The sequence below is a fragment of the Ictalurus furcatus genome, chromosome 5 (genome assembly GCF_023375685.1).
Source record: "Ictalurus furcatus strain D&B chromosome 5, Billie_1.0, whole genome shotgun sequence".
In the NCBI taxonomy this organism is placed as follows: Eukaryota; Metazoa; Chordata; class Actinopteri; order Siluriformes; family Ictaluridae; genus Ictalurus; species Ictalurus furcatus.
Window position 1 is genome coordinate 15641293 of NC_071259.1, and position 24703 is coordinate 15665995.

Below are 24703 nucleotides of genomic sequence, written 5' to 3' on the forward strand. Positions count from 1 at the left end.
TAAGTGTGTACAGATCTGTGGGGACTAAAAAAGTACTTTTTAGAAAAGGGCAAGCATGGGCAGCCATCTAAATATTATTAGACAATTGCCTTTGTCTAATGACCAAGACTGGTGAGTTTGTGACCGTGAGATCCATGTACATGGCCGGTGCGAGTCACCGAGCGAAACGGTGGCCGTGAAACCAGCTAACGTTATGCTCCATATAATGTTTGCGATAGCCTGTTATTTGTTAACGATGCTAACGCATTGCAACGTTATAAACTACCTCCTAATGGGCCACCGTGCATCGCCATTCAGCCCGTGTCCTGTCTGCTAATTGTAGCCTAATGTCACTAATAATTATTCAAATGTTAATGGTTTTAATAAATCTTTTTGGCCTGCCACCATATCAGTGAATTTAAACTAATGCTTGCATTCAGAGTATAAGGGGTGTGTGTGTGTGTGCGCGCATTTAGGAGTGCACCTTAGCACTTGTTATTAGCACTTAGCACTCTTTTATTAGTCATTGTCAGACAGTGTTTGATAACTAAAATATCCCTCTCTCTCTCTCTATTTGCCAGTATTAGCCAGAGGAGGATGTCCTCCAGGAGTTTTTAATTTTACTTTTATTTATTATTTTTTTATACCACACCGTGGTATCGACTTTGGTACTTTTGGATACTTTTGGTGGTATCGTTACCGACTACTAGATTTTTGGTATCGCGACATCCCTACCGCACAGTGGCTTAGTGGTTAGCATGTTCACCTCACACCTCAAGGGTCAGGGGTTCGATTCCCGCCGTGGCCCTGTGTGCGGAGTTTGCATGTTCTCCCCATGCTGCGGGGGTTTCCCCCGGGTACTCCGGTTTCCTCCGGGTACTCCGGTTTCCTCCCCCAGTCCAAAGACATGCATGGTAGGCTGATTGGCATGTCCAAAGTGTCCGTAGTATATGAATGGGTGTGTATGTGAGTATGCCCTGCGATGGATTGGCACCCTGTGTACCCCGCCTGCAATGGATTGGCACCCTGTGTACCCCGCCTTGTGCCCGATGCTCCCGGGGATAGGCTCCAGGTTTCCCCGTGACCCTGAAGGAAGGATAAGCGGTATAGAAGATGGATGGATGGACATCCCTACCTATCCCAGACCGTCGTGTGCAAAACTATGCAACGAGAGTCTGTGTTGAAGAGAAGAGCCTTCGCCTTTTTATTCGTGAAAAGCTCGAGCCTATTAGCTAGCTACCATTCCGACACTCCTCCCATCCGCGCTGCCTCCGGTTTTGTTTTGTTTTCCTCCATAGTCACGCCAGGGGCTAATGGTTCAAATAGAGAGGGCAGAGACTGCACTGCTATCTATTGTGTCTCCATTTAGCCCTGGGGATTCAGGAGGAGAGAAATCCTCTGCCTCATCTGCAAACTTTGTCACTATCCATCTTTACTGTAAGTGGTCAGAAGGCTCGCCCCCCTCTTCCTCTCCTGCCACGCCCCCTCCCTTCTTCACACAGCCATCCACACCCATTTAAGTTGCATTTTTCAAAAACATTGAGAGGTAGACTTGAATTGAAAGAGGGAGGTTTCATGACCCTTTAAGTTCACCTGTGCATTTGCATCATTTTGTACAGGTGTAATATTACATTTATGTTTTGTATATGTCTCATCAATCTCATAAGTGTATAGAATGCATCCGAGTCAGTTCATTAACGTGCTAGTAAAGCACTGCCATTTACAGGTGATCAATCACTGTTCAGCTTCAGCTCACACAGCTTAAGCAGGTCAATCCCCGACATTATTGCCTACGACTGGATTATTGGAAACACTAGAACTATTCTTTCTAGATTTTTCTTCAAAAAAAAAAATAGTGCATTGTCAATACCATACATGTCATTTGTGCTAATATATCATACGATAAGTTGATAATGATCGTTACAGGCCTAACATTAGCAAAAAAAAAAAAAATTGAGATACAATGTTTGTATGTGGGGTCAGATTCAGTGACAATGGAATGCACAGGGGCCTGTTACAGTGCTAAAAATGTTCTTCCCTACCATTAAGCAGAAACATCTTTGCATCAGCTTACAGCATAATTACAGTGCCCTCCATTAATATTGGCACCCTTGGTAAATATGAGCAAAGAAGGCTGTGAAAAATTGTCTTAACTGTTTAACCTTTTGATCTTTTATTTAATAAAAATTCACAAAAATACTCTGCACTCATAGTTATCAAACAACTGCAAACATAACAGGTTTATCAAAAAAATTGTTAAATATAGGTGTGCACCCCTATGAATTCATATAAGAAAAATATATTTGAAGTATATTCCCATTGATATTTTAAATTTTTTAGTACACCTGGGTGATTAGGAACAGGAAATTGTTCAACCATGACTTCCTGTTTCATAGAGGTATAAATATGAGGATGTGGCTATAAGAAAATAGCAAAAAACATTGAAAATGCCCATTTCCACCATCAGGACAATAATTAAGATGTTCCACTCAACTGGAAAAGTTATGAATCAACCTAGAATTGGACGTGCGTCTATTGTCTCAACGCACTGGGATGAGGATGGCTCGAGCAGCCAAAAAATCTCCAAGGATCACAGATGGAGAATTGCTGTTGGTTAGTTGCATCTTGGGTAGGGCTGGGTATTGTGACCAATTTGGCAATTCGATGAGATTCTTATTTATATAGTTTCCATTCGATTTTGTTTCGATTCAATATCGATTAGTTATCAAGATTTCATTTAAAATGTTAGTTTTACAGACATGGAATATATATATTAATATAAATGCTGGTAACTAAAATCCTTCTACTTAGGTATATTACTGAAATACACATTTACATTAACAATGGAGCCCACACAATTATGTTTAATTACTTTCTACTTTTACTTTGAGTAACAAACATTGTAACAAGAAATCATAAATACGTGCAACAATGCACACAAGGTAAGCACAAACTGCACAATGCACATTACATTGTAAATGAAAAAAACATTGTAAACGTGCAACAGTGAAATTCATTAGCAACTTAAGACATGCTTAAGAAATAAAACCCTTTTCAAAATTCAAAACATGAAAGATGGCGACATCTTCAGGACAAGAGGCAAACTACAGATAACATTCACATCCTCTCAAGTAAAGCACTCATTAATAATTGATTCGGGATTTCCTGAATTGATATGGTTTGTTTAATTGAAGATCATAATCAGTGAATCAATTTTTTTTTACCCAGCCCTAATCTTGGGGTCAGAAACTCTACAAAACTACAAAGTCACCTACATCACAAGTTTTTTTGGAAGGGTTTCAAGAAAATAGCCTCTACTCTCATCCAAAAACAAACTCGAGTGTTCAGTTTGCCAGTCACTACTGGAACTTCGGTTTCCAGGAACTGGGATTGGGTTCTATGGTCAGATGAAACCCAAATAGAGCTTTTTGGAAATAAACACCAGAAGTGGATTTGGTGCACACAGAGAGGTAGCCATACAGAAAAGTACCTCATGTTCACAGTTAAATATGGTGGTGGCTCTAATGTTTTGGGGCAGTTTTTCTGGCATAATGGACAATCAAATATCAACAGATATTAAATGAAAACATGAAAGCTTAAAATGGGCCGTGGTTGGATCTTCCAGCAGAACAATGATCCAAAACATACATCAAAATCAACACAAATATGATTTACTGACCACAAAAAATCAAGGTCCTGCCATGGCCATCCCAGTCCCCTGAATTGAAACACATAGAAAACCTCTGGGGTGAACTGAAGAGGAGAGTCCACCAGCGTGGACCTCCAAATTTGAAGGATCTGGAGAGATTCTGTATGGAGGCATGGTCTCAGATCCCTTTCCATGTATTCTCCAACTTCATCAGGCATTATAGGAGAAGACTCGGAGCTGTTATCTTGGCAAAGTGAGGTAACAAAGTGTTGACTAAAAGGGTGCCAATAATTGTAGCACACCTAAACTTACCAGAGTTGCCCCCCCCCCCCCCCATAAACGTGCATTTTGTTTGATATCCATGACAGCAGAGTATTTTTGTGAATTTTTAAAACTTTTTTAATTTTAAAGAATACCGACAATTTTTCACAGCCTTCTTTGCTCATATTTATCAATGGTGCCAATATTAGTGGAAGGCACTGTATGTCATTTCAATACATTTGGTAGAAGGTGTTTAGAAAGTGAAACATCATCTGGTCATTCAAAAGAGTATAGTACAGATGTTCACGGTGGTCAAACCAGCTTACATACTGGATAACATGCAACATTAACCCATACTTCCTTTCTATTTTATGCAATAAAATATAAAGAGGACCTGTATTAAAACATTAAACATTACAACAGCAATTTATTATACTGAAAACCAGGGAGAAAGTCAATATGCCAGTGTGGCAAGTTAGTGCTGCGAAGATAAATATCATTGTCACATAGCCTAATCCCTTTTGAATGGTAGTGCTCAACAACAGAAGCACACAGAACGAACCTATTTTGTCTGGTGAAATATTTGATCAGTCAGTAAATAAATGTGCAGTGCTGATAATGTGAATCAGGGTTGGGCTAGATAGTGTAAAACAGAGCAACAATTGTGTTAGAAGTGCTGCATAAAATAGATGAAAGAAGGGGAGAAAAAAAACTTAGACAGTTATGAATTCTATGATGGCAATAGCATGTTTCAGCCTGTCAGCTGAGAGAAAGACAGATGGAAGTAGACTGGGAGTGATAGGGGAAGAGAGAGAGAGAGAAAATAAAGCTTGTCTCACTACTATCCATCCTTTTCCATGTGTTAGCTTTTAGCCATAGACAATGATTTTGGGGATTGGCGGTAATCAGAGATATCTCCGATAACTGATGCCTTTGACAACATGTCAAGACGATTTTTGGCTCGTTATCCCACTGTTAACAAACCAACGGCCCGCGGGTGGGCCATCGCACTGTTAAGCACAAAACGATGCTATGTACACAGTTGCTATGTGTCCATAGGTACTTATGCAGTATATCTTTGGAAAGTTAAGATTCTTGTGATTTGATTGATACAGACCGTTTCAAGATCCAATCACAACAGCAGCTACAATCAACGTCTATGTCAGACCACCAACATACAAACAAACAATTACAAAATTGAGACAACTCACCTATGACGCCTCACAGCAGTCCACTGATCGATAACATCCCGACAAAAGCAGTCGTTATATTGGCAAAGGTCCATACGATTCAATCAAGTAAATATTTAGTCTAAAAACACATTATTACATCAATAAATACCCATGGACTGTTGCTGCATCATATCAAAATACCGACAGATGTGCCACATCTTTCACATGTTCTCCGTAATAACGTTAGTTCACATATAAACATTACTGATGTCTTGATACCAAAATGGCCACTGCACTCTGACCTTTTGATTGACACCTCATTTGAGCCAATAGGCACTTCCTTTTCCTGTCCATAGCCTTCAACATCCATTGAGAATCCGCAATGAAATGAAGTGCCTTCCCCTTTTCCTTCATGAAAAGCTTGAGCCGATTGCAACAGATTGTGTGGATGACTGGCACATTATATAGCCAGTGAAGTTCTAAAAAATATGGTGTGCTGCTTTAGTGGGAAGTTTCAACACTTCAACTTAAAAGCTGGCTAACCAATGCCAAGTGTTTTGTGTGTCCATACATAGGTGAAAAGTGTAGCTTTGTGACTGTGACTAACCTTTGGAAGGTGAAATGTCGAAATGGAGGAAGAAAACAAAAAGACTAGCTCTAATACGTGCTGGAAGAATGTACTCTGCATGAAAGCGACAAGTCTGCAGATGATGTTTCAAAAGTAAATAGTGATGAATCATATATTGATTCTGAGGCAGAGGCAATGTTTTTGGAGGGAGACATTACTCTTGACAAGTAAGCATTATAATAATAAAATATATTATAAAAATTGCACATATAATGAATATATTATATAATAAATGAGTAAATAAATTAGCAAACAATAACTATTGCCCTGCCCGCCCACAGGCTGATGATAGGATGATCTGACTATGGAGAAGATCACCCAACACTAATGTGTAAAGAGCTTTTAGCTCTGACATACCATACTGGGGGAAGAAAAAAAATTCACACTTGTTGAAAGACTGACAACATGGGTGGTTAAAGACTGGAACAGTGAAGGTTTATATGACAGCTATATGCTAACCTGGGCCTCAGACATCTGAGCCTGCGCCACTGTTACTTAAAGTTTATGAGTGCAAATACCAAACGACCAGATATGAAATCCCAGGCCATATCTGGAAGCCTGGTGGCAGAGATTACTGATGAGCAAGTTTGCAGAGCAAGTCATCACATGAAAGTACAAATAAGCTGAGGGCAGGGTTGCACTTTGAAACTGTGCTATTCATAAAACAGCACAGATAAAGTACCTGTTTAGATCAGCAGTACAGACTGAGCTTTTATTAGAGAGGTCAAAATAGCAGTTAAAAATAGGGGTTATATATGACTTAGTGATAGTTAATATCTCCTACACAGAGATGTATTCAAGGGGAATATTATAATCAGGAAGGGGCTATGTCTTTCATTCCTTGAAAAGCAGTCAACAGCTGAGGACTGTTAGTAGCCCTGTCTAGTAGCTGCCCAATACATGAGACATGTCTCACACACACACAAATGAGACAACGTGAGCTACATCACTAAAACACCTACTATGACTTCAAAAGAGGCAAAAATTGTACTCACATTATTGTGTGCATGTATTTCTCAAAAGTATTCCAATCTTATCCATACCTGAGTGTCCTAGCAAGTGTACCAAGGCCAGTAATAGGAGTGTAAAAGAGAATGGTGTGTGTGTGTGAGTGAGAGAGAGAGAGAATGCAATGCAGTGGGAGGGACAATGAAGCCAGGGGACATTAACCCACTCTTAACCAAAATCTGTCTACTTATACACTTGTTTCTTTATGTTTCAGCTAAGTCATATATTTTTTCTTTTAGTAATACATAAAACATTGAAATAGACAATTACAACATACACTCATACTCAAAATTATAGGTAAAAAGGCAATTTTACAGACAAACTAATGGATTCTGCCGTAACTAAAGACCATTTAAATATAGACATTAGGTAAGAGGGTATAAGAATAATATACATAGCTCCAATGCTAGCTATGTTTAACCCTTGACATAGAACCACATGGGAGCATATAGCTTAACTATTTTAAGTTTAAGGATCAACATGCATGGCAGTGTAAACGTGCTGAAACTAAACAGCCGTAAGCATGCTCAGTCCTGCTTTTAAAAAGCTAGAGAGGTATTGGCTTCATTCCTTCTCTCAGATACTTTCTTTCCTTTATTTTGCTACCCTGAAGGGGTGATTAATAATTATACTGTTCAACAAAGTCTCCATAGTGACCGAATACAGATAAAGATCACACCCAATCATGAGTGACGGAGCAGGAAAATATCAAATATGGAGATCATGTCACTGCTGTACTTTCATTGGACGTTAAATGGGTCTGAAAAACAGCACGAACAATTATTAACTGTTTCTAACATGCTCAAGTGGGTCTGGATTATACAATCTGTATGAGCAGTGTTACTTAGAGTTCAATGTTCCCCCTTAACTGCCAGATTTTAGAAGTACATTGTGTCAGAATAAGACACAAAATGGAAAAGACCGGAGTATAAGGCATGCTACGGATTTCCCATATTGTTGTCTTCAAATCAAACACCACCACCAAGAAAGTATGATAGAGGACATCCTGTGACAAACGACATGACAGTGTTGTGATAGATATTACATTAACCTGATATTGACATGAAGATCAATGAAGTTTGTATATTAGTTAAGTAAGTAAAGAACAGATTTAATATGCCACAACTGTGTGATTCTGAGACAGTGCTCCTTAATAAGAGCGTTAAAAAATCTTCAACTAAAATCTTTACCATGTTGTACCTAGGATAGAACAGGAGGAGGCAGTAGTATGTTTCAAATTAACATAAAAGGAGGTGTGAAATGCAAGGCTGCCATTTATGGAGAACCAAATGGTGTGGTTGGTACTGTGTTTAAGAAAGCAAACATAACCAAGTGTTAACTCAATCCTGGATATTAGGAATTATCATGAGGAGAAAAGAAGAATGAGCACACACTGCTTGCTCACATCTAACATACACTGTAAGACCAGAAAGAACTTTCCACTTAGAAAAAGGATGTTTCATCTTATGAAGACTCTGTTTAGCTGCAGAACATTAGGCCAAAACATGTACAGCGATAATTCTCAGTGGATTTGCTACAATCTGACAACCATGCAAGTACTTGCAGGAATTCTATTGTACAAATTAACAATCAAGTAGGTTAATAAAAAGTTTGGGGAAAACCTCAATGCAGTTTTAAGACATCCTTCAGCCCTGGCCACTCCACTCCTCTCCTCTCAGTCACACACCCTTATGTGAATATCAGGATTTAAATTCCACACATGCCACTGCAGAACCACCAAAGAAAGGTGGAGAGCTGTGGGCTAGGCTGTATGACAAATTCAGTCTTACAAAAGGCACTTCATTTGTGTCTGTTTGCAACCATGACTTCCGCCCACCTAAATATAGAAAAACAGTCAACACACTCACAAGAACCTTATACAGCAAACTCTGCTGGTTTCAGAAGTGGCATGTATTGTAATTCATTCAGAAATTCTTTGCATTGCAATGAATATATTTATTATGAATTCTCACTGAATATTGTATTTTATTAGGATTGCAAGCATACTATTTCAACTTATTAGTAAAATATTAACTGCACTGATTAAAGAAAAAGCGCAGAGCTATATTCCAAGTTATCGCTTTGCACAAAATGTTCCTCAGTTTAAAATAACGTGCAGATACAATTTACAGAACGCACATGGAAGGGGGGTGGGGAATGGGGGGGTCCCGGAATAACTAGACCCTGCTTGCAAACTAACTGCTCATATCTTTGAACCTGTACAGAACAAGAACATTTCTTTTAACCAGTAACAAGCCCTTCCTATCATGTGCAGTGGACATGTAGCGACAAGTCAGTGATGACTGCCCTGTTTACTACCCAGAACTTCCTGCATGAGAAATACTACACCACCTATATTTATACTGGTGAGAGCAAGAGAATGAGAAACTGACAGAATTCGAGATTACAACTGATAGCTCACAACAAAGCCAACAACAGAACAGTAAGAGTCAGTTAATTATATGCATCTGTGTGGGGAAGAGGGAGGCAAGGAATGAAGGAAGTAACTGAGGGGCTGAGTGTGAGGCAAGAAAAAGACTGGGGTGGGGGGTGGGGGGGAGACACATAGTAGCTGAAGAAATTGGCAATAGATTTGTGCTGCAAGGTGACATGCAGAAAGACTGACACGCTCCATGTCTCATGTCATCTACAAGCCCAGCAGAAAGTCAACACTTCCCTGAAATAAAAGTTCTTCCACATAGGCCTTACATGAGGGAGGACTACTCCAGGTGCACACACAACACACCAGTACCTACTTAAACTAAGTGTTGGCTGAGACATGGGTTAAGTTCAACGTGTTAAATTTGGACATGATCCAAGCTGACGGCACAAACACTGTTAGATCTGGCCTTTTCAATTTAACTTGCACACAGCTCTTAATATGGCTGCACGCCCCAGTGGAACGTTTGACACACAATGCCTTGGGGTAGGGTCTTCTTGTTTCAGTCATGTGGCAAGAATTCGGTTCAAACTTGGAGTCTAGTGCTAGAACATCCGAGGCCATCAGGAAAACAATCAGCACTGTGTCCTAGCCAAGACACATAGCCAAGAAGAGGGGGAGAGTGTGTTCAAAAAGAACCTGGGAGAAGACAGCAAGGGAAGAGAGAATAGTTTACAATGCACTCTACATCACTGCCTACGTTGATCACGCATAAACCGTACTCCATGTTTGAAATTTAAGGTCATTTCATAAACTGAGCATACAACTAACTTATCTTTTATGCTAGTGGGATTGCAAGAATTAGATGCTAAATTTGGCTGAGCAAAAAGGAGGATAGATCACTGCCATCAAATTAACAACATTTCTTAGCCATGATGTCCGAAAAAACAGCCGAAGGTGATTCAAGCATATTTCTTAATAGCACCCATGTAAACACATGAATATCCACCCTTCATTTGGGCTCCAGCACTAAAGATGATGACAGTCTTTTGTTAAAAGCCTAGCAACATAACAGTTGTATGGACAAACAGAAACACTGATAGTGCAACACAGAAAGATTAAATTCCTCAGCTTATTAAAACGTCTCCTTGTGGTGTATTAGAGTCAGTATTAGTATCTGCCTGCTGAAAAACGTTGTGGTTATTGTAGTGAGAAAAGGCTGCTTCCTCTTTCCTGAGGAAGTGCCATTGAGTGCTGTGCTAAACTCAGGACAGGCTGTGAGGGGGGAGTAAACCAGAAGTCGTTTAGGACGAAGAAGTTTAGTCAGATAAACGCACAAGATTAAGCATCACTTAAACTACAAGGGCTAGCAGGTTCAAGATATAAAATCCTACTTCTTATGGAGTTTCGCAAAACAAAAGTTTGTGTGTGTGTTTAAACTGAACGCACTTTGCGCTGGTGTGACACTCCTTGGTGCAGTAACTATAGCACACACAGGTAAATGGAAACACTGACGAAATCAAGCTAAATAAAGTCTGACACAAAGTCTTCATATAACTTTCTGGCTACTACAATACAAATGTCACCTCAAAGACACTAACCCGAATCAAATAATATATTTAGGTGTGATGCAAGGACAGAACACCAGATTGCATTTCTGAAGTTTGCTGACTTTCTGTTGTGGGCACAGACATGACACTACATTAGAAACTTTGTTAGAAGAGGACAATAATCAAACTCATTCATTTCCCCTAGTTTGCATCAATGCACTTCATTAACTAGCTATGTGTCATTGTACATTATCTTAGCTATCACTATAACAGACCCCTTTGGTATTTGCAAACCAAAATAATTCCTCACACAACCTGGTTGCAAAAATGACCGAAGTAGCCTCTCAACCTAACACAACAAGGTTATAATCTGACTCTCAGTGTGCTTTATACTGCATAGCATACTGTGCACATGCTATAGCAGATAAAGGCTTAATGATTTGAGCTATACAAGTCATTTTGGGTAGCTAATGTAAGCTGGGACCTACATACAGTATATACACTGATCAGCCATAGCATTAAAACTACCCGCCTAATATTGTGCAAGTCCCCCTTGTGTAGGTGCCACCAAAACAGCTCTCTCTCTCATATATATATATATATATATATATATATATATATATATATATATATATATATATATATATACACACACACACACACACACACACACATACACACACACATACATAAGTTGCTATATACTATATAAATGCTGTAAAAAATAGTCATATAAATCAAGGTTTATTCTGTAAATGTCTGTTAATAAAAAGTGTTACATTAAAATTACCTGCAGAGGAAAAACATTTTAGCTCATAGCCAGCTTTGATATTAAAAATTAGCTAGTGTCACGGTGACAGGAGAGACAGAGAATAATAACATCCCTCTTACCCAAAAAGCATGGCTAATTTTTCTCTCTTGCTATGGCATTGTTGGGATTCAAGCTGTTATCTGACGTTAGGGCAAACACTTTTCTGTTGCACCACTCCAGGTGCCTACATGGTACAAAAAAAATAATGCTGGTAGCATAACTATCTCAGATTTCCTTATTATGGTACACCATTGAATAAGTGTGTATTAGCGCCTCTCCTTATGATATTTTGTCTCCCGTTGGAAAAGTCTGATAAGTTCTAGCAACTCTGCAGTTAGAGGTTTCAATAAGCATGAAAAAAAATCATGAGCAGGAAAAGGCCATAACCCACCAGCTCGATGATGCCATTAGCACTCTGAAGAACATGTCAAAGAAAGCATACAGACAGATGACTGGTTGCTGATGGGCATTTCTATGCCTGCTTAAGCTTTTCAGTGTAGACAATAAAGTTGTTGAGCAGCACTACCAGTCACTCCTCTGTTACTGTTTTCATGTTTCCCTTATAAGAGAGGGATAATTACTTGGTGTTAAAAAAAGACTCAAGCTTAAACATGCCATGGCCCAAGGCAAAGCAAGAACAAATAAACAGTCTGAGGAAAATATTTGGCCTACAGCAACAATCACTGAGGTTCAGTAAAAGATGCCGGACTCCATCATATTTTAGTGATGTTCCTGCTTGTAATTAACTGGTGAGTTGAACTGAATGTCTTCGAGCAGGAAAATCAACAAACTATACTAGACTTCAGCGTGTTAGTAGTAGTATAAGGTAACATACAAATGAACCTAGATTAACACATTATCCATAGTGTCTGCTCACCTGATTAAGTTTCTGAAAACAAAAGGAATGTTCATAATCATGCCAGGACATCACTAAAGTCAAGGATGCCACTAAAGTTCCTCACTGGTAATATTATAATGCTCATGTAAATAATGTTTAAAGTGCACATGAAGGCATGTATTTGTTCAATAATATTGAACATTCATATTATTGTTATTGTGAACAAATGACAGTTTCTATTCGTATTCTTTTCCACAGGAGGCTGTCTGAGTACAGAGCCTTTCTCTCATTAGTGTCCGTGCTGTCGTCTTCTAGGGTTTCTTAGCTTTGCCCAAACGAGCTCAGAAAAATAATATCTTAATTATAATCACGAAATATTGGCAAACTTAGTGGGCAGAACAGTCACTCTGGCAGAAACTCTTTAACGGACTGGATATTTAGTGTAATGCATTTTTACATCACATGCAACCATACAGCTAAGAGACTATGGGTTATTGAGAAAAGAAAATTAATTCTGTAAAAATTAATAGTCATGTAAGTATATGCTTTCATTTTAAAACACATCCATAAATTCAGGAAAACTCAGTTTGAGGTTCTACATTTTTACTTAACTGAGAGACTGTTAGTGGTGTTGAACTGCTGAGTTTTGTCATTCACAGTTAGTTACCCAGATTAAGACAAATAGGAAGCACACCGGGATTTGCATTCGAAAGAAAAGAAGAAGAAAAAACACACCAGGATATTACTTCAAGAATTAAAAGGTTGTTTCTTCTAACCACGTGAAAGTCCAAATCTCGCTAACCTGACGAAGAGGCCATTGTATTCCTATCTTAATAATATTATTTTTAAACATTTCCTAGACCAGGCGTCAGACGCTCTGGCATTCCCAAAATTGTTAGCTAAGCTAGCCAACTGAATGTTAATGCAAATACGAGTTTCTGCCATCAGCGGAACAGCTCAAAGGGAACAATTTACCACTTGGGTAACATAATGAAGACAGATTCACACACTGGCGAAAATAGCTCGTTCACTTTAAAACTATGTTAGTTAGCTACACACGAAGTAGCACGTTAGCACTTCCCATTCCACCCATACTTTTCCGCTATGTTGTTCTTTCCTCACCCCCACCCTACAGGAACGATAAAGGTATGGAGAAGAAAAACTCTTACCTAAATCGTCCATGCTGCGCTAAATTGCTCGCTCGTTCGCGTCGCTAAAAAAAAATGTGGCGACCCGTAGCCTTTTCTTTTTCTAAAACAAGTTCTCCTGGAGTTGTGTGGCTCCTCAAACGCGCAGGTCTGAGTGAGTAGAGTCCGGCGCAGACATCAAAGAGGGGGACTCACTGAGCACGCGCGCCCTCTAGTGCTCACACGCACTTTCCAAGATCAGCCTGAAACACACAGAACACACATATCAACCGAAATTAACACACAATCCATATCCTCTGCTAAAAATACCACTTTCGTGTAGGCCAGTGCGTCTTCACTGAGATTATTATGCTGTACTCGCTGCTGTGGTGACCACAATAAAGATTTATTTACTTCCTGAGTGGTTGTATTTATAACACTACCTTTAAATGAGGTCTTAATATCTACCATGTTTAAAATCATTCAGAAGTGAACACATAACAGGGTGACTCGGGTAGGAATAAACTAACTGAAGACGTTATTGTGCAGTCAGCTCCTCTTGCTCATGTACTGGTCAAGTATTATGTCTTTTCTAAAGCAGAGGTTCTGTCAATATTTGCAGCTAGGGACTCATAGGGACTCCTTAACCTGTAAATTAAATTCCACAAAACCCCCTTAGTACAAAAGTTTAATGAACTTAATCCCATCTATTAAAATATTAGGCTCATTATTCAAATTTTCAAAAATTATTCAAAAATTACAGTTTTTATTATTATTATTTATTCCTGGACTTTCCACCTACACAACATATTAGGTCCAAACTGACTATTTATAGGCCGATTTGTATTTCCCAAGTTATTGAGGTTAGGATTAAACCCATTCAATTCAAGTAACCTGACAAATAGACTATACAAACTAATAATAAATACAATTGCTTTGATAATGATGGGGGCCTTGAGACCTTACTGTTAATACTTTGTAACGAAATATATGCATGAGTGTAGCACAACTTCATGCAGGCATTACTGAACAAATTAGTCTCAGGTTTGCAAATGCAAACACGTACATCACATTAAAGTGTTCGGCAATATATGTGTTTAGGATATAAACACACAAGTCAAAGTAGTTAAATGCAATAGTCTGGTTTATTGTATAATACCAAAGAAAGTTCAACAACAAATTATTCCAACACCAAAAGCTAAAAACAATAATGAATTTGGTCACACCCCTGCCCCTATGTTATATATGCCACATGCAGAAACACCTAATTAAAAGTTCATTGCCTTTAGCTTCTTCTCCTCCTGTTGTGTTAAAGCCTGCTGGGCCAAGATCTTGTCATGGAGCCGGTGGTGTTTGCCTATCCCGAGTTTGGGCAGGCCTCGGTTCAGGCCCACCAGCAGCACACAGGACTTGCACAGTGCCTGGCTGGAGATGTAACCACAGCGTGAGCATGTTCCTTGCACAGGCATCTTCACTCCTTCCTTTATGGAGAGGTTTTCACCTGAGTGGATGATGTCCATGATAGCACTAGGCCTGACTGCTTCGAGGTCTTTTAGGAAGGTACGTGCATGTCCACGATAAGCATTGGGTGAGTATACGCACTCAGTAGAGAAGTAGTCAAGCTTCTTGAAGTAGGCATACAGGACAATTTCTTTTTCATAGGCATATTTGAGCGGTTTGCAGCGCGGTATTGCTCCTTCACCATCACTGGCTGTGCTGATTGCTGTGCAGCGACGCAGACGAGCAATATCACCACGCAGCACATTCATCAGCACCGTCTCTGCCACATCATCTGCATTGTGACCTTGAAATGTAACACAAGAGAGTCAAATAAAAAAGTAACCCTTGATGCAATAAATAATATTCAGTGTAAAAGTTTGCATAACCTTATCACAAAGACATTTCATTTTTGCTATGATGTTTAATGTGTTAGGTTTCCCAGATCCCTCTTAAGTATCACAAGTAAAAAAACAAAACAAACAAACAACAAAAAAAAAAGTTAAATAGTAGGGCTGCAAAGACATGGCATATCATATTGTTTGATACAAGGCTCTGATTCGAACTGCATAACAGATTGCATAATAAAGTAGGCTATTTGTCATAAAATACCAGTAATGTTACATGAGGTATAATAAATATTTAAACTTAATAAAGACCACACTTCCTCCTCTGAGAAAGTAGCTTCTTCCTATTTTGAGTTGGGAGAGGCTACAGGGAATTAAAGAATTCTCTCTCTCTGCTTTAAGGCAGCATGTCCCAGCTGAATCAAACCACCACAGTGGCTGGAAAGTTCATGCACAGAAAGTGGAGAATACAAGCTTCAAAAACACTTGTGAGCTACCGAGAGCAGTATGCATGATTCATGCATCATTACACCCCTATTAAACAGTGCATCATAATATGCTATTGATAGTGAAAAATTAAAATATCAGTTCAAGAATCTGCATTTCCACTTCTGAATTTAAAGAAAATTATAAGGAAATATCCACCATGAATGAATATTCAGTGGCATCCAAGATTTGTTTTGTTATGAAATTTTGAGTTGACTTTTTTGGGTTAAAACCATGATGGTATTTGCAGATTTGATGCCTCTTTTGGCCAACTGGAAAGTCACCATCTTGATTGAGTTTGCACAGTAGTTGAAAACTGAAGCCAGAGACTGCACAGTAGAGACTTAGGATCCAGAGCATGTGTTTTAGATACAGTTGGTCGGACACTGCATCCGCCTCTTTCCCACCCATGCTGGTTGTGCACCTGCCCCTTCGTCATGCTGGGGAGCTCGCACAGTGACCGGCATATAGACAAGCACAAAAACTTAAGATGACACATTGACAAAGCTAGTTCAAAGTGGTATGGGTGGCGCCATTAATATGTAAAACATTTTTGTGCAAGTATAATGGTTTTACTGTTGTCAGGAACAGATTTGAGCTATGACTGACTGAGCTACCATTTGCTAGCTAGCTGATGTTAGCTAATCCATAATGTTACTCAAAGTAATGCAAGTAATTATAAGTAGATAATGTAATGTACCAACTGAAAATATACTGGTAAACAGCAGTCAACATTTACAATCAACACAACATACAGTTACCAAACACTTTATTAGGAACACTATACTAATACTGGGTAGGGCCTCCCTTTGCTCTAAAAACAGCATGTTGTGGATTCCACGAGATGTTGGAAACATTCCTTTGAGATGCTGGTTCATGTTCACACGATTGCTTCATGCAATTTTTGCAGAATTGCTGCAAATCTCCCGTTCTACCACATGCCAAAGGTGTTCTATTATATTCAGATCTGGTGACTGGAAAGGCCACTGAAGAACTCTGAACTCATTACACACACACACACACACACACACACAGGTTTAAACTTCTTTTCTATGCCATTTGACTACTTGCTGATAGTGCATCAGAGGGTAGTGGCCTTTGCTTCATCTTAAATCCTGGAGCACTGGAGGCCATGTTCAGGGACCCAACAGTGGTAGCTTTAGCAGTGCTGGAGCTTGAACCCTCAATCTTCTGATCAATGATCATCAGCCTTTAATCACTGAGCTACCACTACTCTCTGTATACTGAGTAAAACAAGTATGGTTCCAAAAGGTTCAATTTACATACTAATATCACCACAAACACCACTTTGCTTGTCATCTCCTATACTGCTCACTAGCCAAGCTGAGTTTGTTGCATTATATATAGCTGCCTTGCACTGTACAAGCTGAAATCCAATATTTGCTGCCTACAATCCTTCCCCATTGGATTTCTCACATGACATTATAAGTCAAAGAAAACTGTTGAGTGAGAGAATAAGCTCTTGCTTTTTTGGGTTTTTTTGAGAGCTAACAACAAAATGTGACAGTTATCCCTTATGTTTGAGATGTGTGAAACTTTCTTTCCTATTAAAAGCCACTGTACAAGCACTAGCAATATCCCCAGTGACGGTACCACAGCACACAAATGCAAACATCTCACTGGACTAACGAAAACACAGCATCATGAAACAAAATAACCCCAGAATCACTAAATGTACCACAAATATTTCAGTGTCAGCATATTTACTGTGTTTCAGAGAGGACCATCCCTTTAACATAGTCGTTAATATAATTTGTATGGCTACCTATTACCGTTATCATTTCCTTCAATCTTACTACACATCCTTTGTATTATATCACAACAGAATCCTGTCAGATATAATACTCACTCCTTCCTTCGGCCACACCTGTGGTAACCCCCTCATTTTCTACCTTCTTTGATCCCTATGATTATTTAAGCTTTTTCTATTTGTAAATAAAATAGAGGGACACCAAGAAAACATGCAGAATGCAAACATTTGCACTCAAATGTAATCTGTGAACAATCATCAATATAAATAAATAAATAAATAAAAAGTCTCTCTGATTAAAAACTACCTGTACATATCTTGTCCACGTTCAACATCATGGCTCCCCGATCAAGAGCCTGCCTCCGAAACACGCCGCAAAAAGTGCAGTTGTTCTTCAGGCCCACTTGTTTGACAATGGCGTCCATGGTCCAGCCATAGAGCTCTTCATAGGACACAATGGTGAGAGGCAGATCGTACTGCTGTTGGTTTCTCTTCACCGTTTCTAGAGAGTCGTCGCGGTATCCCGTGATGCCCTCGTCCACGGAGAGCAGCAGCAGCTTGAGGCCGTAATCATAACGCTCATTCAGCACTTTCAGAACATGAGCCAGTACAGTGGAGTCCTTTCCTCCTGATGCTCCGATCCCAACCGTCTCCCCAGGATTAAACAACCTGGCCGACACGATCGTTTGGTGAATCTCTTCCTCAAAAGCCCAGAAGAAGCAGGATTTACATAACGAATGGCCGGTCTTCGGCCGTCTGAGCATCGCTCGGTTTTTTGCACAGCTGCTACACTGGATGGGCATAATGATCAATCCTGAAGCCAACCTTACAACATGAACTAAACCCGCAAACACGTCTGCTTTAGACACGAGATAAACAGCGGTGCAAGTAGATATATCGCTAGCTAACTCATTATCCAAATCATAAAATAGTGTACTTGCTCGTTTGTGTTTAAGGAAGCAACTGCAACTCGAAAATATTTACCAAGCAAGTTACAGCCTCGTGTCTGCGATAAAGTTATCAGCAAAATACACCATAAATGCTTCTTTACGAACAGCTCGTTTACGGCAGAGCAGGCTTACCGAAGCTGAAAACCCGAGACATCAGGTACAAAGCAGCTGATAATTGTCAATAACAACGTAACGTTACTTTATCAGTTATATCATTGCTATTAGTAATCCATGTCCTATTTGGTGAATTAATATACGAATCTTTTGAGTTAATGTAACCTGATCACGTCACACTCATGCCGCGTAAGCTTCTTCTTCTTCTAGTACAATTTTATGGCGGTTGACAAACCAACTTTGTATTAACGCCACCGACTGGACTGGAGTGTGAAGCATCAATTGGAAAGGAAACAAACATAATTAGATTAAAATAATAATTAATGATAATTAAATTCTTATGCTGTATATATTGTGGCGCTTGAAAGTTTGTGAAACTTTTAGAATTTTCCACATTTCTGAATAAATATGACCTAAAGCATCATCAGATTTTCACACAAGTCCTAAAAGTAGACAACAAGAACCCAATTAAACAAACGAGACACAAATATTATACTTGGTCATTTGTTTATTGAGGAAAATGATCCAATATTACATATCTGTGAGAGGCAAAAGTATGTGAACCTTTGCATTCAGTATCTGGTGTGACCCCCTTGTGCAGCAAAAACTGCAAGTAAACATTTTTGGTAACTGTTGATCAGTCCTGCACATCGGCTTTAAACCATTCCTCAGTGCAGAATAGCTTCAACTCTGATGTTGGTGGGTTTCCTCATATGAGCTGCTTGCTTCAGGTCCTTCCACAACATTTCTATTGGATTAAGGTCAAGACTTTGACTTGGCCATTCCAAAACAAATTTTATTCTTCTTTAACCATTCTTTGGTAGAATGACTTGTGTAATTACGGTATGTCTTGCTACATGACCACTTTCTCTTGACGGTCAGATCACAGACAGATGTCCTGATATTTTTTTTCCTTTAGTATTCGCTGGTATACTGGTATAATGATGACAAGTCATCTTGGCCCAGATGCAGCAAAACAGGCCCAAACCACAATACTACCATTTGATTCAATTAAATTAAATTTTATTTGTATAGCGATTTTTACAATTGACATTGTCTCAAAGCAGCTTTACAGAAATATATAAACACGGGATACAGATTTTAAATGTGTGAATTTATCTGAATTTAACTGAGCAAACCAGTGGTGACGGTGGCAAGGAAAAACTCCCTAAGATGTTAAGAGGAAGAAACCCTGAGAGGAACTAGACTCAGAAGGGAACCCATCCTCATCTGGGTAACAACGGATAGTGTAAAAGTAAAGGAAAGTTCATTATGGTTTTATATGAAGTCTGTTTGTAGAACTAGTGCATTGTTCAAAGGAGACCCAAGTGCAAAGCTGCATGTTGTAATTGCAGTCCCGGGGCCTTAGAAGCAACCGTAGTCCCAGCAACCACCGGGAGTATATCCATCTGGAATTGGAGTAGATGAGAGCTCCATCCAGAGGTAGGGCATCCGAACGGATCAGGCAGGTCCAGAGAGCAGAAAGGATCAGGATCTCTAGCATCTCCATAAAATCGTGTGTGGCTCAGCAGGAGAGTGGGAGAGGGAGAGATTGTTAAGACAGTGCTTTGCGTAACAGAAAGTCTACTCATGGTAAGCTTGAGTAAACAAATACGTTTTAAGCCTAGACTTAAACACTGAGACTGTGTCTGAGTCCTGAACACTAATTGGAAGGCTATTCCATAACACTGGGGCTTTATAAGAGAAAGCTCTTCCCCCTGCTGTAGCCTTCGCTATTCGAGGTACCGTCAAATAGCCTGCACCTTTTGATCCAAGTAGGCGTGGCAGATCATAGAAAACCAGAAGTTCATTTAGATACTGTGGCACGAGACCATTTAGTGCTTTATAGGTCAATAATATTATTTTATATTTAATGTGTGATTTCACTGGGAGCCAATGCAGTGTTGATGAGATCGGGGTGATGTGGTCGTATCTGCTGGTTCCGGTTAGGACTCTAGCAGCTGCATTCTGGACTAACTGGAGTTTGTTTATGCACCTACTGGAACATCCAGACAGTATGGTGTAGGGGTCCACTCACTGGTCCAACGACGGTATCCAGTGACATGGTAGAAGCATTCCCACATGCTCCTATCTTTTTGAAGCAATGTGAATACATTTAAATTTGTCATTGTAATTCTGCTTGACTCTCTCTTAAATTAAATCTGACTCCAATTGTAAAAACCTCAAATGTTGTATTCATTTCATAGTTATTTGTATTTTGATACTTTTGATCTTCTATACTTGATTAATTCTAATTTATTCTATACTTTAAATGTCAGGTCTCACGGTCGGGTCTCACGGTCACAAACTCGCCAGTCTTGGTCATTAGCCAGAGGTAATGGACTAACACTATTTAGACGACCGCCCCATGCTTACCCTTTCCTAAGCAGTACTTTATTTAGTCCCCTTAGATAGTAACACTTAGTTATAGTAACATTATCTCTAGTCAGAGGTCATGACCACTAAAATCTACAGAGATAGACCAATAATATCTAAGTAAAAGTAGCTTTATATAATCATGCCATAGTTTTCCTATGTACACGTTAGCTAGAGAAAGATTACAATAACCAGAGTTTTATACTTCATCCTATTTAGACATGGTTGATCAACTTTATGTTGTCCTAAATGGATATTTCCTTTCAAGCCTGTACACTCTAAGTACACTTAACTTAATGCCAAATTATTATCCTGTACTAACCTGGTCGCAGATTTGCTGCAACAAGGACTTAATGTAATCTACTAGAGACAATAATTTCAGAATAAGTCAGAATATAATCAAGTCTAATAATTTATTTAACCAGGTGTGAAAACATACAAATCCAATACTACTATTAATAATAAGAAGAATTACATTCAACATTACATATTCAAAACATAATAATACAACACAAGAGAGTCAAAACTTACATACCTGGTAGAGAAAAACTACACACAGTGATCGTGAGTACTACAGATTCCCCGAATCTTTGGCCAGCTCTCCCCTAAATAGCCAGATGCTCTGTGGTCCACCAAATGGTGCCGTTTGTGATTATAATTTGATGTCTGTGAAAGGATGTACCTTATTTACATACAGGAGGTAATTTGAGTGAGGGACCCTGGGAGGGTATGCCTTTAACGGCATGTAATTTTTATTTGAACTGCTGTTGAGGGAATAAGACCATATTTTCCAGTCACACTGAGACCTTTTGTATAATATAGTAAACATGTATAGTCGACATCTTATTCGCATTAAAACATGTTATGCAATGTATATAGACCTTGGGTGTGTTTATGGTGATCTCAATACCGAGAAAGAGAAGAGTATGGGGAGAGAGGAAGTGAGGATCTTCCAGGCTCCACTTAGCATGATGTGCTATCTCAGGTGTGGATGCTAATTCTGTGGGAGAAAGATTGAGTGTTCGTTCTCGAAGTAGTCCTTTGTCCTCAGAGAGTAGTTCTCTCCAAGTTCAGACATCTTGGCACCAGCCTTACAATGGCATTACAATAATCTAGTCTAGAGGTGACAAAAGCATGAACTAAAATTTCTGCATCATGTAGTGACAATATATTTCTTATCTCAGCAATATTTCTGAGATGAAAGAAGGCTATTCTAGTAGTATTATCTACATGACCATCAAATGATAGACTGGAGTCAATAATCACTCCAGGGTCTTTTACTGCTGCACATGACGAAACGGGAAGTCCATCCAGAGTTACTAAGTAATTAGCAAGCTTACTTCTAGCTACACGTGGTCCTAGTACAAGTACTTCTGTCTTATCAGAATTAAGTAAGAGGACGTTAGTAAGCATCCACTGTCTTTTACACATTCCTCAACTTTATTAAGCTGTTGTCTGTCGTCTGCCTTTGCTGAAACATCCAGCTGTGTATCATCAGCATAACAGTGGAAGCTAATTCCATGTTTATAAATAATTTGACTTCGAGTATAAAGTAAAAAGCAGTGGGCCTAAAACAGAACCTTGCAGAACACCAAATTTAACCTCGGTATGCGTGGAGAAGTCGCCATTTACATCTACGAACTGATAGTGATCAGTCAAATAAGACCTGAGCTAGGAGAGGACTGTTCCCTTAATGCCAGCAACATTTTCTAATTTATCAAGGAGAATAGTATGATCTATAGTATCAAAAGCTGCACTAAGGTCAAGTAACACAAGTAAGGAGACACAACCCTGATCAGAGGCCAGTAGTAGGTCGTTTACTACTTTAACTAACGCCATCTCTGTGCTATGATGAGGTCTAAATCCTGACTGATACATTTCATGAATGTTGTTCCTATGTAAGTACGAGCATAGCTCCTGTGCTACAATCTTTTCTAAGATCTAGGAGAAAAAGGGGAGATTTGATAGGGGTTTGTCTATAGCTGGACAGTTGAGAGGGGTCAAGGTCAGGTTTTTTAATCAGGGGTTTGATAACTGCTAATTTAAATTATTTAGGTACATAGCCAGTGCTAAGGGAAGAATGGATTATATTTAAAAGCGGTTCAATTACTCCAGAACAAATCTGTTTAAAGAAACATGTAGGTAAAGGATCTAGTATGCAAGTTGAAGATTTCGCTGAAGAGATTAATGTAGCTAGTTCGGTCTCTCTAAGGGGAATAAAACATTCTAATCGTTGATCTAATATTGCTATATTATCATCTACAGGGTTAATTATAAAACTGCCTGGTTTTAATTTAATAGACTGAATTTCACATCTAATATTTTCAACTTTACAAATGAAAAATTTCATGAAATCTTCACTGCTATGTAATGATTGTGTGCTTCTTTCTGTGGTGGTTTTATTCCTAGTTAATTTTGCTACCGTGTTGAACAGAAATTATGTTAATAATCTCCTATTAAGGTGGAAAGATAAACTTTTCTAGCATCACTAAGAGGTTTTCTATAGTTCAGTAGGCTCTCCTTCCATGCTGTTTGAAATACTACCAATTTGGTTTGACACCATTTACGTTCTAATTGTCGAGTGGTCCATTTTAAGGTACGCGTTTGATCTTTATACCAGGGTGCTAGCTTTTCTCTCTATTTTCTTTTGAGTGGAGCCACTCTATCTAGGGTGTAGCGGAGCATTGACTAAGCATTCAGTCGAATGATCGAGTTCCCTGGGATCAGACGGTGATTCAAATCTAACTGATGTCGCTGGGAGGTTATTGATGAAGCTCGGTGCAGTAGCTGTTGTGAATGTACGTTTTACATGGTAACGTGGCGAGGTGCAAATATCATGATCAATACGTATTATGAACGAGATAAGATAATGGTCAGAGACAACTTCAGACTGTGGAAAAATTACAATATTTTCTATATTTAATTTGTATGTAAGTATCAGGTCAAGAGTGTGACCACCATTATGAGTAGGTCCTATTACATTCTGATTGACTCCTACTGAATCTAAGATGGACACAACCGCTCTTCTCAGAGGGTCTTCCGGGTTAACAAAATGAATATTAAAATCCCCGATGATTAATGCTTTATCTACAGAAATAACCAGGTTTGAGATAAAATCTGCAAATTCACTAAGGAATTCAGTATATGGCCCTGGGGGTCTGTATATAATAATTAGTGGAATTGACATTTTTTGTGGCTACATAAGTTATACTGGTATAAAGAATTTCAAAACAGTTGAATTTATGACTAGGATTTTGTGTGATGCCTAGATTCCGACTATGGATTAGACCAACACCTCCTCCTCTACCAGTTAAACGAGGCACGACCGCTCCAATGCTCTCGTCCTTCTTCAGGATCCTGGGTACCTGCACAGCGACATCAAGGACACGAGCACCAGAAAAAACAATTGTGTGCACCTTACCCTTAGATGAAGCGACGCAAACGTTCCACACAACGGAGTCCCCGACGATCACAGCGTTTGGTTTGGTCGGATGACCAGATGTTCCACCACCATGTTCCATAGATGGGATAAGGTTCTTATGCTGGAATGCAGTTTTCCTTTCTCCAAACATAACGCTTCTCATTTAAACCAAAAATTTCTCTTTTGTTCTCATCCATCCAAAAAATATTTTCCCAAAAGCCTTCTGGCTTGTCCACGTAATCTTTAGCAAACTGCAGATGGGCAGATGTTCTTTTTGGAGAGCAGTGGCTTTCTCCTTGCAATCCTGCCATGCACACCAGTGTTCTCCTGATGGCAGA

General features: G+C 39.2%; 2 protein-coding genes across 3 annotated transcripts in view; both read right to left on the minus strand.

Annotated features, from left to right (window-relative positions):
• Window positions 1-18763, minus strand: part of pxnb (paxillin b) — a 48337-nt gene extending 29574 nt beyond the window's left edge. Inside the window, exons 1-2 of one of the 2 annotated variants that reach the window (XM_053624860.1) lie at window positions 18587-18763; window positions 13446-13666 (exon numbers count right to left, since the gene is read on the minus strand). In XM_053624860.1, the coding sequence (XP_053480835.1) occupies window positions 13446-13458 (13 nt within the window). In that variant the 5' untranslated portion in view covers window positions 13459-13666; window positions 18587-18763. Of the gene's footprint in view, window positions 1-6732; window positions 6851-13445; window positions 13667-18586 lie in introns of those variants that run through there. The other variant, XM_053624861.1, reaches the window with a different exon arrangement.
• On the minus strand, window positions 13680-18628 carry ctu1 (cytosolic thiouridylase subunit 1 homolog (S. pombe)). The gene is made up of 2 exons (XM_053624863.1): window positions 17812-18628; window positions 13680-15207 (listed from the first exon to the last, which is right to left on the minus strand). The coding sequence occupies exons 1-2, from the start codon at window positions 18305-18307 to the stop codon at window positions 14672-14674; spliced, it is 1032 nt and encodes a 343-aa protein (XP_053480838.1). The 5' UTR covers window positions 18308-18628; the 3' UTR covers window positions 13680-14671.
• Window positions 18764-24703: the final 5940 nt, after the last annotated feature.